A 13,422-nucleotide genomic window follows, 5' to 3' on the forward strand; every position below is an offset into this window, starting at 1 on the left:
GTATACAGAATGTAACCCTAAAGAAACAAAACAGAAACTGAAGGGGAAGTATTCAAAACAGGAGGACAAGTGCTAAAAAGCAGCATGAAATGCCAGGCAAGACTTATAACTGCATGGCTCGGAAAATGACGATATGCACATATTGAAAATGTCAGAATAGCAATATCTATCTTCATAATTAAGAAAACATTACTGAAGTTCACACACAAAATCACAACACGTTTAAGGTTTGTATGTTCATGGCATGAACATTGCTTAAGTACTGTTGCCCATAAATATATTCATAAATGCTCTTTTCTTCCTAGTACTTTACCTGCGTGGTTTCTTCTGCTTCTCAGTATATAACAATATTTGCTACATAAGGATAAGTATTTCAAGCTTTTTTTTTTAGGATTTAACCAAATATTTTGTTTTCAGTAGTAAACTTTTCTATGTGCAATCCCTATAATTTAAAGCTATTGGACTTTCATTTGCAATATTTTATGAAAAATGCTAATTGTTAGCTTTGCAAAATGATTTATCTTCTTCTTGTGAGCACCCAGAAATCCCGGCCTCCACACAATCTTGCTTGACATTGCAGCAATATACAGAAAAAATCAGATGGGAGAAAATTAATCTTCCAGTATTATTCAGGAAGAACCATCCTATTAGCAAGTCATTGAAAAATAAATAACATTTATTGCTGTGCACTGAGTTGCAGTGGAATTTAGACTTCTGGATCATTCTTAACTATCCTTTCAGAAAAAAAAAAAGTCAGATTTCCAACTCACATATTTATTCTCTTGTAACCATTTAATAAGCAGAGGAAATACTAGTTAGTTTTTGCCTTGAGGTGAATAAAACTTGGAGCAGGGGGAGAAGGAAAAATGAGAATCCTAAATAAAGCACTATCCATAGGTCCGATTCCATCTTCCTTCAATAGAGAAGAAATGTACATTATTTTATTACACTTCTGTATTATGGCTTCTTCTTTGCCATTACTTGAAGCATTAATAAAACAGTTTAACTACACTGGGCCAGTTCAGGACTTTTCCCCCTACAGCTATTCATCTGGCAATAATTGGAAACCAATAACAAAAACCTACACTTTTCCCAAAATACTTTATTTTCCCTGGGCTGAAAAAGAGGAACAAAACTGAGCAATGTGGAGATTTTTTCACTTCAAAAAGTGGCAGCTTCCTTTTCCTTTACACTTCAAACTGATACAAAGTAATTTTGAGCATTTTGCAGATTCTATCCCAAATAATAGAAGGTATAGTTGTGATAAGTGATAGACCTTACTTCCCTCTCCAATTTCATATTAACAGTGTGCACAGGCAGAGATTTGAAGGGCCACATGTCATTGTATATAACACATACATAAACACGTTAAAAAACTAACATTTAACGATAGACCTGAACAAGTTACTTGACAGAAGAGAAAAAGGGACTACAAGTTTTCCTAATGAATCAAGGCAGGTTGCTGTCACATGGCACCAACAAACAAACTGAAAGGATAAAAGATGATGTTTTAAAACTGCATATAGATTACCTTGCCCTGGAGATGAAGATTACTGCGGATGGTGTCTCGTACTTCATCTTCAGTATCTTTCTGTCAACAAATTACAAATCATACAAATCAGGAATAGAAAGTAATTAAGAAAATATATTGTTCATATAAATGTCAACCTTGGGCTTAGTTCAGATCATGAATAAAACTGACAACGTGGAAGACTGAGGAAAATATCAGCGGAAATAAATCTTTTAGTATCAGGTCAGAGCTAGTCATATCCAAGCTCACATGAACAAGTTCTAGAGGGCATCATTCATGTTTGTCCACAGTAACACACTAAATGCAAGTCTGAATTAAAATTACTAGTACATACATATATATACACTATTTGTTTGATCAAATGAAACCAAAATAACAAACACAGATTTTTTTTTTTCTTATCTTGACAATATAACAGAGAACACAGCCTTCTCTGATTTGATTTCTATTTCTTTTGGAGATCTTTTATCCTTTACAAACTTTCAGTTCAGCTGTCCAAAGGTCATATAAGCCTCTAGGGTGTATAAAGTATCATAGCTTCAGAAAGGAATACAATCCAAATTACAATCAGCACTGTGAGTTTACTACTAGAAGAATCACTTTTAAAACAATTTATCCCTGCAGAAATTCTTGCATTCACATGAGAGTGATCAAAAGTAATTAGCTATGATATTGGGTATAGAAGTTAGGAAACGTCTAGTATTTAGTCTCTTTTGGTTTTTTTTTATTTGGACTTCCAAATTCAAGCTTCATAAAACATAAGTGATTATTTAGAAAATAAGTATGTCTAAACTAAAATGTTTTATGCCCTGAAAATGAGAACAATATATAGATTACTATCTATCTATCAGTGTCACCCATTGTGCCTTTATATAACAGTATTACAATCTTAATTATTTGTGTCATGTTGTAAGAATGAACATGAGGGAAAAAAATCAAAGAATTTAATTAGTAAAATATTTATGCCTTTTAGAAGCGCAAAAAGAGCATGTACCATGCTGAATCGATTTTTGGCCAGTGCAATTAGCTCTTGGTCTCCAGGAGCACAAATATTTAGGCCAATGGGAAGTAATCTCTTCAGTGCCGCCACAATGAGAGAGGTCTGCATAGAGTACCGGTCACCTTTCCGCTTCATCTTCTTCCTCTCCTGGTCAGAAACTGCTGCCTGCAGCATAAAGCAAAGATGAAAAATAATCCAATATTAAACAAAAGAATTGCACTAGCAACTTCATACTTGTCTCTGGTTTGACAACTTCCTTACTACCTATACAGTTGCATCCCTATCCAACGGAACTGCCATCATGTCATTGTCAATATTTTGCATCAATATCTTGAAAGTCCACTGTGTTTCTCAAATGATTACCTTTTGATTTTCAACCCAGTGTTTTCAACAGATAGTGGTTAAAAAAAAAAAAAAAGAAAAAGAAAAAAAAAAGAAAAAAAAAGAAAGAGCTTCTCTGGAGTCCTCTTGTCTCCTTCCCCTCTACAAGAACAACAACAACAAAAAGTCTTTATATTACCTTGGACATCTTAGATTTGGTGTCACTGATAAGGAAAGACATGTTATTGATTTCATTTTGTACCACAAAGTTCTGCTCTTCTCTCTTGAAATTCTGGAAATACATATAAGATCTCAGTTAAAAGCATTTATGACATATGAGCACTTATGATATATGAGAAATCTATCCAAACAAAACTTAAATAAAAATATAAATTAACTGGAAATTTGTAAGATCCACAAGATAAGGCAAGGACAGAAAAAAAATAATGGATGATCAATAATGGCCTTGAATTACAGTTTTATTTACATGGCATAGCACAGGGGGTTGTGTGTTTTGGGCTTTTTCTGTGTTAGAGAAAAAGAAATGTTTCTCTAGCTATGAAACAGCTATGATAAAAATCTAATTTCTTCTCTAATTCAATATAAAAATATTGTCTGGGTTTTCCCTCACTAGTAAATAATTCATTCAATTTTTCTCCCATTATAAATCCCACTATAGACAGATACATAAGAAGCTTTAAATAAAAGACTAAACTTATGAATATACAAGTAATTTAATGATCCACATACTGTGCAACCAGTTTCTGTACACAGTGATGTTTACAATAAATCTCACAGTCAAATTAAAGCACAAGTACACAAATAATAAGGTGTTTTATTTCCCAGACTTGAGAGAATTGAAGTTACGGCAGAAAAGAAATTTAGTACAGACAACAGTCCATATAGAGATCCAATGCCTGAATGTATTTAGTCTCTTTTGGGTTTTTTTCTTCTTTTTCTTCTTTATTTTCATTTAAGTACTATCAGTGAAGGTGCCCAATTAGGTCTTAATGCAGACCCCTTGGTTCTTGCATATGAACCAGAGGAATCAGACTTAAGAACCAAGGGTAAATTTTGTAAAAGTGGAATTGAGAAGAAATCCTTAACTGGTAAATGTGATGAAATATGAAACAGTATCATCTAGGAAGAAAATTTCTTTTATTCTGACAATTACTTGTAAGATATATTTGCTACTTCCTTGCTCTTAGAACACTTACTGACTTTCCTTGATTCAGAAGCCAGCTACAGACCTAGGCTTAATAATTGAATTATATATCTTGAACTTTTATTAAAGAAATACAAATCAACACTGCAACACAAATTAAGTGACTGTAAACAGAGCTGCACATTTCCTTAAAGATACCCTTGTTCCTCTAGTGCTGTTTAGGACTTTTCCACATGATTTTTATCATAACTCTGCTTAGAGGCTCAAGCAGAGAGACGTTACAATTTAGGAAAATGGACTTTAATGCTAATTTAGTAGCCAAACATTCTGGTTACAAAAAGGCTTCAGAAGTGAAAATAACTGATTAAAAAAAAAAAAACAAAAAAAAAAAACGGTAAGGACACGGATGTCAATAAGCTTAATATACATATACATATAAAAAATACCAAACAAATAAAAAAAACCCAAACAAACAAAAAAAACAACCAATAAACCAACCAGAATTTATATGAAAAATACCTACAATCAGTGTTACTACACTACAAAACATCCATCAACTCCCCTAGGGACTAAGGCATTTCAAAAGTGTCAGAAAACTGAAAGTCATTAATATCTTAGAATCATAGAATAGTTTGGGTTGGAAGGGACCTTTAAATATCATCTAGTTCAATCCCCCTGCAAGGAGCAGGGAAATTACCTTCTCATCTGCAGTTTCACTTCTGTCACTAAATGTGTTTTCCCAAATACAATCACTAAATAATTGATCTGCCTGCTAAGGAACCGAATTAAAGCAAGTGTTTACCAAGGAACTACTTACATGAGACTTTGACCAGTAAATGAAGACCTCAGCCACCATGCGGAACAATTCTTCTGCTTCAGGGTTGGGCTCTTTCAGCCATTTTGCCCTAAAATTTGGTAAAAGGGTGGAAATGCGAATGATCCTCACTGGCTTCATGCTTTGAAATCAGTTTTCAAGATTTTACAAGGATATAAGCCAACAAAACCAAGCATGCACACTTTTAATCCTTTCTGGTAGCAGTGGCTTTTGATATACTGTTTCAAAACCCTTAAAATCCTTTTACATTAATTCTAGGTCTAATCCAACAGATTTGGATTGTACCTCTTTTGTTTGTTTGTTTGTTTTCTTCTGAAAAAAAGACCCTAGCTCCTCCTGAAAGTCACAAATTATAAGCTTGAGCAACTTCAAGATTGGCAGGCTGAATAAAAGCTACTTTAATTCAGTGCTAGACATATCAAGGGATAAGAGGTGGTATCAATAAACATGGAAGATTTTAAGCGATTCATTGACTAGTCCTCTCCACATACCTGTTATAGTCCACAAATCTAATCAACAAAGGGTAGAAGGCATAGAGGTCCCGTGCCAAAGTGGTGAACTCATCTAGGATGAGCAGTTCAGCCTCCGACATGTCACCTCTGCCTTCTGCTCTTAGATGTTCTTCATCCGATACAACCACTGCTGCTTTTTTCTTTAGCTTATCCATCAGTGGCAGGAAGTGTGTCTTTAAAAGTTGTGGCTTCGCTTTGCTTATGATAGGCTGGGAAAACACTATTTAAGGCAATGAATATTATAATACATACCTGGCCACAAAATATAAATAAAAACTTCTACCCTTCCTGTCTTTCTTGGATCTTATTTCTAGGCTACAGAGTAAAATCCTGCCCCCATTGAAATCAGCAGAAGTGTTGCCAAGAATTAAATGTGGTCAGGATTTCACATAGTTAATTCACTTTGTCACTGAGGGCAGAAATTACAACTTCAAGGACTAAGCTTGCCAGATCATAAAACATGAAATGTCTCTTTACTAGCATTCTGTTAACATATTGTTTTTTCCCAATTTTATTGAGTAATGTAGAAGTTGTTTAGTGTTACGTGTGGGTGGAAAGCTACATAGCGTGTACACGAGTTCTGAGGAACTGGCTCCCCTTTTGAACCTTGCTTTTTAGTTTGAGCAAAGTAGAACTGGAAAGTATGCTCTAGTTGTTTGCAAACCTACTGAAACAGCCTGCCTGTATTTCTTACGCACAGTAGGACACTGGAAGGCTTGTGCGTATACAGAAATTAGACTGATTCAACCATCCATCAACCAGTCATTTGAGACTTACTAGCACAAGCTTTTTGCAAATCTACTCATAAAAATGAATATGTAAATTAGCACTTCATCCAGGCCCATTAGTGAAAAACCATTTGTAACATATCCATTAGATTATGAAGAATTTTAGGCAGTTACCACTTATCCTTAGAGTGCATTACATTACTAACCCTCAAAAGACTAGGAATCCAGACTGCTACCATGAAGGAAATTACTACTATGATAAATACTCAAAAGTCACAGAAAGCTTAATTGGAAAACTGAATTCACAACACTGAAGTGTCTTCCCCTTACAGATGGTAAAATTGAGAAATAAACTGGTTTTAAATAAGTTTTAAAGTGTTATCACAATGATAAGACTTTAATGTAAGAATTACTAAAATGACATATGCATTTCCACATTTCATTGTAATAGAAATGTTAGATATACAGCTTCAAAACAACATTTTAAGGATCCAGCACTCATACAGAATAGCAAGGAACTGTGTAACACCTGCAAATGGAAACTGGCCATGTAATGACAACAGGCTAAATAACTATCATCCTTTAATTCAATATACTGCAAAATGCATATGTGCATATTCTGGAGATAAAGAAATAGTCTAATCTACTTCTTATACTACTTATTAAGAGATTAAAACATACTACTTACACTGCTTTTTATTTATACTTAATATTTCTGGTTCATCAAGAGCTGTATTGTTTAAAAACACAAAAATATGAGTGTTTTTCTACTCCATCCAGCTTTTATAGTGCAAATATACAGTAATTCAGTGTGTGTGTATATATACACATTCTGAATATACACACATATGCTTGTTCATTTATTTATTTATTTATACATCTTACCTGCTAATCTCTTCATCCAGGCTCCTTCATCAATACCAAGGTTGTTATAGATGATTTTCAGTATGTTACCCAACAGAGTGTTCATGTGCTCTGATGTCAAGGCTGTGCAACACATTTCAGCCTTGTCAGGGTTGTTTTCTGGCCCATGCTCCCACCAGTGTGACATGTAACTACATAGCATAGGCAGTATTACTTCCATAATATGTGGCATTTGTGTGTAACGAATACCAGACTCTGCCAGTTCCACAATTTCTTCCATTAGCTTCACCAAGGAAGGAATATTTGGGCAAACCTCTTCTACACTAGTAGGCAAATTGAGAACTATTAAAAAAAAAAATAAATACAAAAATCAATAAACTAAGTCATAGAGGGAAAAAAAATTCTTTTCAATTGCTATGCTGTTCAACTTTTGTTTTCTCTTTACATTTATGCCCTTCCGATCCAAAGGAAAAAAAAAAAAAACAAAACCAAATACAATAATAAAAACCAGGTACTTTCATACCATTGAGCAATAACCTGTTTATATATAAGCTTCAATAATAAAACTTTCTGTAATAGAAATAGTTCCCATATGAAAGCTTCAAAAATGTAATTATTAGGGATAATTCATTCAGAGAAATCAGATTCAGTTTGCTATACTCAAAATAAAGCTTAAATTTCAGAATTTCTTCCAACATAAGCTTTGCAGTTGAGGAAACAAATTGATACAATTAAACATCTCTCCACAACACATCAGATGAGATCTGGAATGTTAATAGAAGAAAAAAAAAAAACAATAGCCTGACATAACGAAGAGCAGATTCTGAGAAACTGACTTCTGGAGGTGCATTTCTGATTGTAAATGTTTACTTTCCAAGTTATTTGAATTATCAATTCCTTCCTCTGAAAAGGCACTGCAGTTGCCTTTATTTTTGGAGGCAGTTTCTTTCATCTACAAATAAATATCTGTAAGCACGATTATTAGCTCCTGAATGTCTAACATCCTGACATACACATACAAAGAGACATACAGATATCTCTGTATTGAAAATTTAGCCTGCAATTTATGAATCCAAACGTTTCTAACCAACATAGCCTAAGGTTTCCCTTTTTCCAAAGGCAGTCTTTCCTCCTATTTAGACTCAAATACATTTTACAAAGTCATCACAAAATGTCCTTAAAGTTTAATGTAATTTTGGAAAAGAAATTCAAATTTTTGTTAAAAATCAATGAAAATAGAGCTGATTGCCTTTCTAGATGTATTAAAATAGCTGGAATATATATGGTAAGTAAGTATGGCTGTTGATATTTTCAAGATAAGATGCTATAACTCTTCAAATAATAAATTTGGTATGCATTCTTTTTTTAAAAATAAAGATGAAATTACAAAATAGATGCCATTAAAAACTAGTATCTTATACACTGGCATCTATACATATCTGTGTTGTAATTCACACTCAGCATATATGCAGAGTTTGTACAGTTCTACTGTAATTTCTATTTACTGTAGGAACAAGTAGTGTGAATGGCCTTATTCAGCAACTGTGTTTTAGCATAAGAAACATCAAGAGTTTCAGAATGGAACAAAAAGGGATATGCAAAATAAACATACATAATCTTATTGGAAATTGTCTGTACTGTCTTGTATTTTTAAATACAATAATTCTTAATAAAGAAAATTTACATACTACTCTGCAGTGTATTTACTTTCTAAGAGTATATTGTGTGCTTCAATTGGAATATATATGTTTTAGAGACCCAATATTGCATATGATAACTGAGGAACTTAAGAACTGAAGTTACTGATTAGAATACATAATAAATATATCCAAGATACCAAAAACATGCAAAGTCCCTTCAATAAACTAATTCCAAAGTGGTATTTCAGATGATATCTCAAAACGAAAACAATGGTATCTTTAGAAACGTAAAATAATTTACTTTACCACTTAGCCCACTGATTTAGTAAAGAAATACAACCAAGAGATTACAAGAAAATTCTTGAACTATTAAATGTATGCAAAAATACATGTATTAAGGCAAGCAGTATTTATAATGAAATTGTGTTTTCATAACCACCATGTGAGTTTCTGGAAATACCTGCTCTGTCTCTTGCATTCTTGGTATTGTAAATTGAGTAGATATTATGTTTGTTCAAATGAGTTTCCAAAAAAGCCACTGGAAAGGCACCTGAGAAAGCAGCCAAGCATTCTCCTAGTGCTGATCGTTGCCTGTGAATTAACAAGTGTTATTAGGTATACACATCTTTGATGACTGACTACACCTCAGAGTAGTTGCATACTAGCCTTATTTTTATTCTGAGTTCATCCGAAACAGATAAGCCACTACATTATTAGGATCATCAACACAAGAACAAGTAATAGAAATTGAAGTTCAGCAACCCTCTGCTAATATAGGAATGAAATATTAAGATATAAAATGTCAAAAGTGGCCTACATGAGGAACATGCAGGGAAAACCCAAAGTCACCATAAGAATGCCTTCTATTCTATTTCTTTCCTCTCAGCTTCACTGACTTCACAATCTCTACTATTAAGAAAAAGCTACCGAATAGATCAAAAGATTAAATACAACTATAATTTCATTTGAGTGATATAATTCCCATTTTCTGAGAAACAGTAATAATCAGACCTTGGTCTAGCATGAAATTCAGACTCTTCAGAGTGGAGAATTGTTTCTACTGATCAGTAACTCTGAAAGTTTTGCACAGAAACATTGCTCTAGTATCTTCAAATGTATGACAACATTTATTTGATAATCAAAATTCCTTAAGTGTGTCAAAATTGTAAAAAGCCTGTCTTTAGGAAGAAGTGATTCCCTGTCAGTTCACTTTGATCCTTTAAGGGACATTTAAAACAATTCTTTCTGATTTGCAGTTCACTTGACCAGAGCAGACTTTAGATATGTGAGAAATCCTTAGTTGCTGAGGCTGAGTAACACAGATGACAGAAATCCAGGTGTCCCATGAACTTCCAAGTTAAAAAAAAAGGCTTCCAAACTGATCTTGTGATTTGACAAGATTCATCTTCACCCTACTGGTTATCTAATTTTAGGAACTTATATTCTCTTTAGATATAACTCATTAAACTTGATTTTGTTAAATCTAACTTAGAGAATCACAGAATGGTTTGGGTTGGAAGGGACCTTAAAGATCACCTAGTTCCAACCTCCTTGCAACAGGCAGGGACAACTTTCACTACAGCAGGTGGCTCAAAGCCCCATCCAACCTGGTGGTCTTGAACACTTCCAGGGATGAGGCATCCACAACTTCTCTGGGCAACCTGTTCCAGTGCCTCACCACCCTCACAGTAAAGAATTTCTTCCTTACATCTAATCTAAATCTACCCTCTTACAGTTTAAAGCCATTACCCCTTGTCCTATCACTACATTCACATTATTATTTATCTTGTTTGCCCCTTCGTCCTTTTTTTCCTTTTCATTAGGTGTTCATAAGCAAAACATACATCCATCATATAGATGCTACATGCTTTTCTCTTGTAATAGTGGTTGTAGACAATCATACACAAAAATTGTCACTTACACTGACATATTTCATCTTTGACTACAAATCCCACATAATTTATTTGCTGAATACGAAAACCAATTAATTTTATATCCCTTATGAACTTACTGAGACCTCACTTTCCACAGATGCGTATTTTGTTACTTAGAAAAATTAGTCCCCATGTTTCCTATGATATTGCCACCATGTATGCAAGGGTATGTCATGGGGCTGGTCTGGAGTTATGCACAGGTTCACTTGCTACACACTGTACAGATATATGAACTTCCTAGACTACTGCTGCCAATATCTGAAATGTATGAATTCTGTTTAGCCTTCCCTCAGAACACAGCTAGTCACTATAGGGCAACTACTCAGTTTTAAGAACTGAATTATCTAGGTACCTCTATTTTTTTTTTTTTATCGAATATGATTTACACAGACCACATGTAACTTGGAGGGAGATTAGCAGATACATAAATGCACAAAAAAAAAAAAGCAATTCTAAAGCCTCATTTCCCTGGGTAATTGAGCTAGAAAAGAAGCAGTGTTGTATGAGTGACAAATTAAATTTAGATTTAATTCAGATTTTCTTTTTAAATGGGAAAGAAATATACATCACAACATGTAAGGAAGAATTATAACAACAGCTGAGCTGAATGACCTATTTTTACAACTCCCCCGTTGAAACTTAAATCAAGTGAAATTTATGTAAATACAGATAACATTATTTGTAATTTCTGTTTTAATTAAGAAATATATTTTGACAAACATACAATGAAACATTTTTAGTGTATTATAATAAATGCGGCTGCATTCCACTTAACATCAGGGCACCTTTTTTCTCTCAAGGTATCTTTCCAACAGCAACCTGTTCCTATATTAATTTCTGGACTCCGTATTCATGAAGTAAATACAAACACAGAAACAAAGGAACACTTTTTCTTCTTACCTCTCCACATAGATACTCTTGCTGGTTCCCAGAGCATATAAACTGGCCAATATTCTGTAACAGGAGACCTGAACATCTTCCACTAAAGAGAAGAAGAAAACGACAGGTACAAAGCGATTTTTCTTTGCAATAAATTTCTGTAGAATTAAAATACATTTCTTTTGACAATAACTGAATTAATAATATTAAGCTATCAACGGCAATCTACATAAATCTCTCTCTAAATACAAAAAGTCTTCTGACCACCGAGTGCCATAGTTTTTACTCAAAACTTCATTTACTTCAATATCAAGTTACCAGTTAAGACAGTAAACATATTTCACTAGTGCATTAACTTTCTAAAAATTATGGCATACCAACTCTTTACAGATAACATCTAATTCCATAATCTGAGAATTTATTAATTTAATAGCTATAAAAATGTGTCAATAAATCTTTTCTAGTTTGTCTGAAACTTAAGAAAGTTTCATGGCAAATCAAACAAAGTGCTGAAAGGAAAAAAATTATTAGGTAACAGATCGGTTTACAAATGTAACACCACTGTATAAAATACATTACATGAGAAAGGCAATCCTGTTAAACAGGTATTTAATTCTTTTAATCATAATTTACATTTTTAAAAAATTAGACACAGATACCAGTTAATAGCATGTACTTAATTTACACTTCAGACTGATGAAGCATTACGAAAAAAAAAAAATATTTTAGTCCTTATGAATACTTCACCAAAGTATGTTTGGAAATTATCACTTTCAGTCACAAAAATGTGAGAATAGTCTTAACGTCTATTCAAAAAAAAGCCAATGTAAACTGCAGTAATAGTGTGACAACAGTGTTAAGAACCACTGAGAAGGATAACACTCCTGTTCTTTCCACATATATTTTTTCTAGTCTCTCCCACAGTGCCAATATCTTCCTCCAATATGTAATGAAATATTGGGAGTAAAATAGGGTAAGATCTAATGGGCTGGGAGAGCCCACAAGACAGTGCTTCAAAACTACATAGCCTGGCTTTTTACTATACCATGATTTTAGTTTGGATCATCTTGGAGTTGAGTATTTTTACATAATAAGAGTAACCTCAAGTACAGCCACCCACCTTTATACATGATCACACCATGGAGTACTCTGTACTTATAGTAATACCTTTAGGTACAAGCATCAGGTCAAGATGCTTGTCATCAGAGTAATACAAATAAGACAACTTTATTCTTAATCAGATGTAAAGAGAAGTTGTGTGTATGAAAAAGTAGCCTTTCCAACTATGCTTTAGACAAAATAAATAGGCACCACTTAAATTAATTATTCTTTCTCAGTTTATGAATTCTAAATCGAGTATTTGACATCAGTGTGATGTACGCAGAATAGCTGATTAAGAATACCAGCCTAAGTGATAAAGTATCAAAGACTAAGTTCCAAAACATGAAATACCAGATATCAAAAATTATATGAGGCATGAACATGCTGATGTCTGAAAAAGTGATTAATGATGAACAAGTGATTTATGTTAACCCTACAGATGACTTTTTTTCTGGATATTGTCACAGTCTCCTGAATTTCACAGAAATAATTTAATGAGAAAAGTGGATGTTTGCATCTCATCACATTCAAATCCATCAATAGAACTCTAGATTTTCAAAAACAGTTCTCTTAATGCTATTTTAAATAATACTTGTCCTGATTCTATACCCAGGGGAAAAAAAAAAAACATAATTTGGTACTCTTTTCTTCCAGGTCCTTTTCTCAGTTATTTCCATAACTGAGTTAGCTATATAGAGCAGAATTGCCTCCTTTAGTACAGTGGGGACAGCAGAATTCCTGTGGAGTTCCTAAAACATATAAAAGTGAAGTTTTGTGTTGGAGACTGCAAAATTTTGTCTTGCAGAGACTGGGTTTGGGAAAATAAAGGACACTGAATCTGCCACGATCAGAATCTCCACAGAAATCTCATACAGTCTCATACACATTCCCTTCTCTGATGTCTGAATTCTT

General features: G+C 33.5%; 1 protein-coding gene across 1 annotated transcript in view; it reads right to left on the reverse strand.

Moving 5' to 3' along the window:
* The window catches only part of RYR2 (ryanodine receptor 2), a 430,134-nt gene that overhangs the window by 81,438 nt on the left and 335,274 nt on the right, over positions 1-13,422 (reverse strand). The window contains exons 66-73 of the mRNA XM_086745890.1: positions 11,431-11,512; positions 9,057-9,187; positions 6,978-7,298; positions 5,344-5,584; positions 4,835-4,922; positions 3,052-3,144; positions 2,526-2,696; positions 1,532-1,591 (exon numbers count right to left, since the gene is read on the reverse strand). Coding sequence (XP_086602016.1) covers positions 1,532-1,591; positions 2,526-2,696; positions 3,052-3,144; positions 4,835-4,922; positions 5,344-5,584; positions 6,978-7,298; positions 9,057-9,187; positions 11,431-11,512 — 1,187 coding nt within the window. The remainder of the gene's footprint in view (positions 1-1,531; positions 1,592-2,525; positions 2,697-3,051; positions 3,145-4,834; positions 4,923-5,343; positions 5,585-6,977; positions 7,299-9,056; positions 9,188-11,430; positions 11,513-13,422) is intronic.

This window comes from Chlamydotis macqueenii, chromosome 3 (assembly GCF_036417535.1).
Source record: "Chlamydotis macqueenii isolate bChlMac1 chromosome 3, bChlMac1.mat, whole genome shotgun sequence".
NCBI classification, from domain to species: Eukaryota; Metazoa; Chordata; class Aves; order Otidiformes; family Otididae; genus Chlamydotis; species Chlamydotis macqueenii.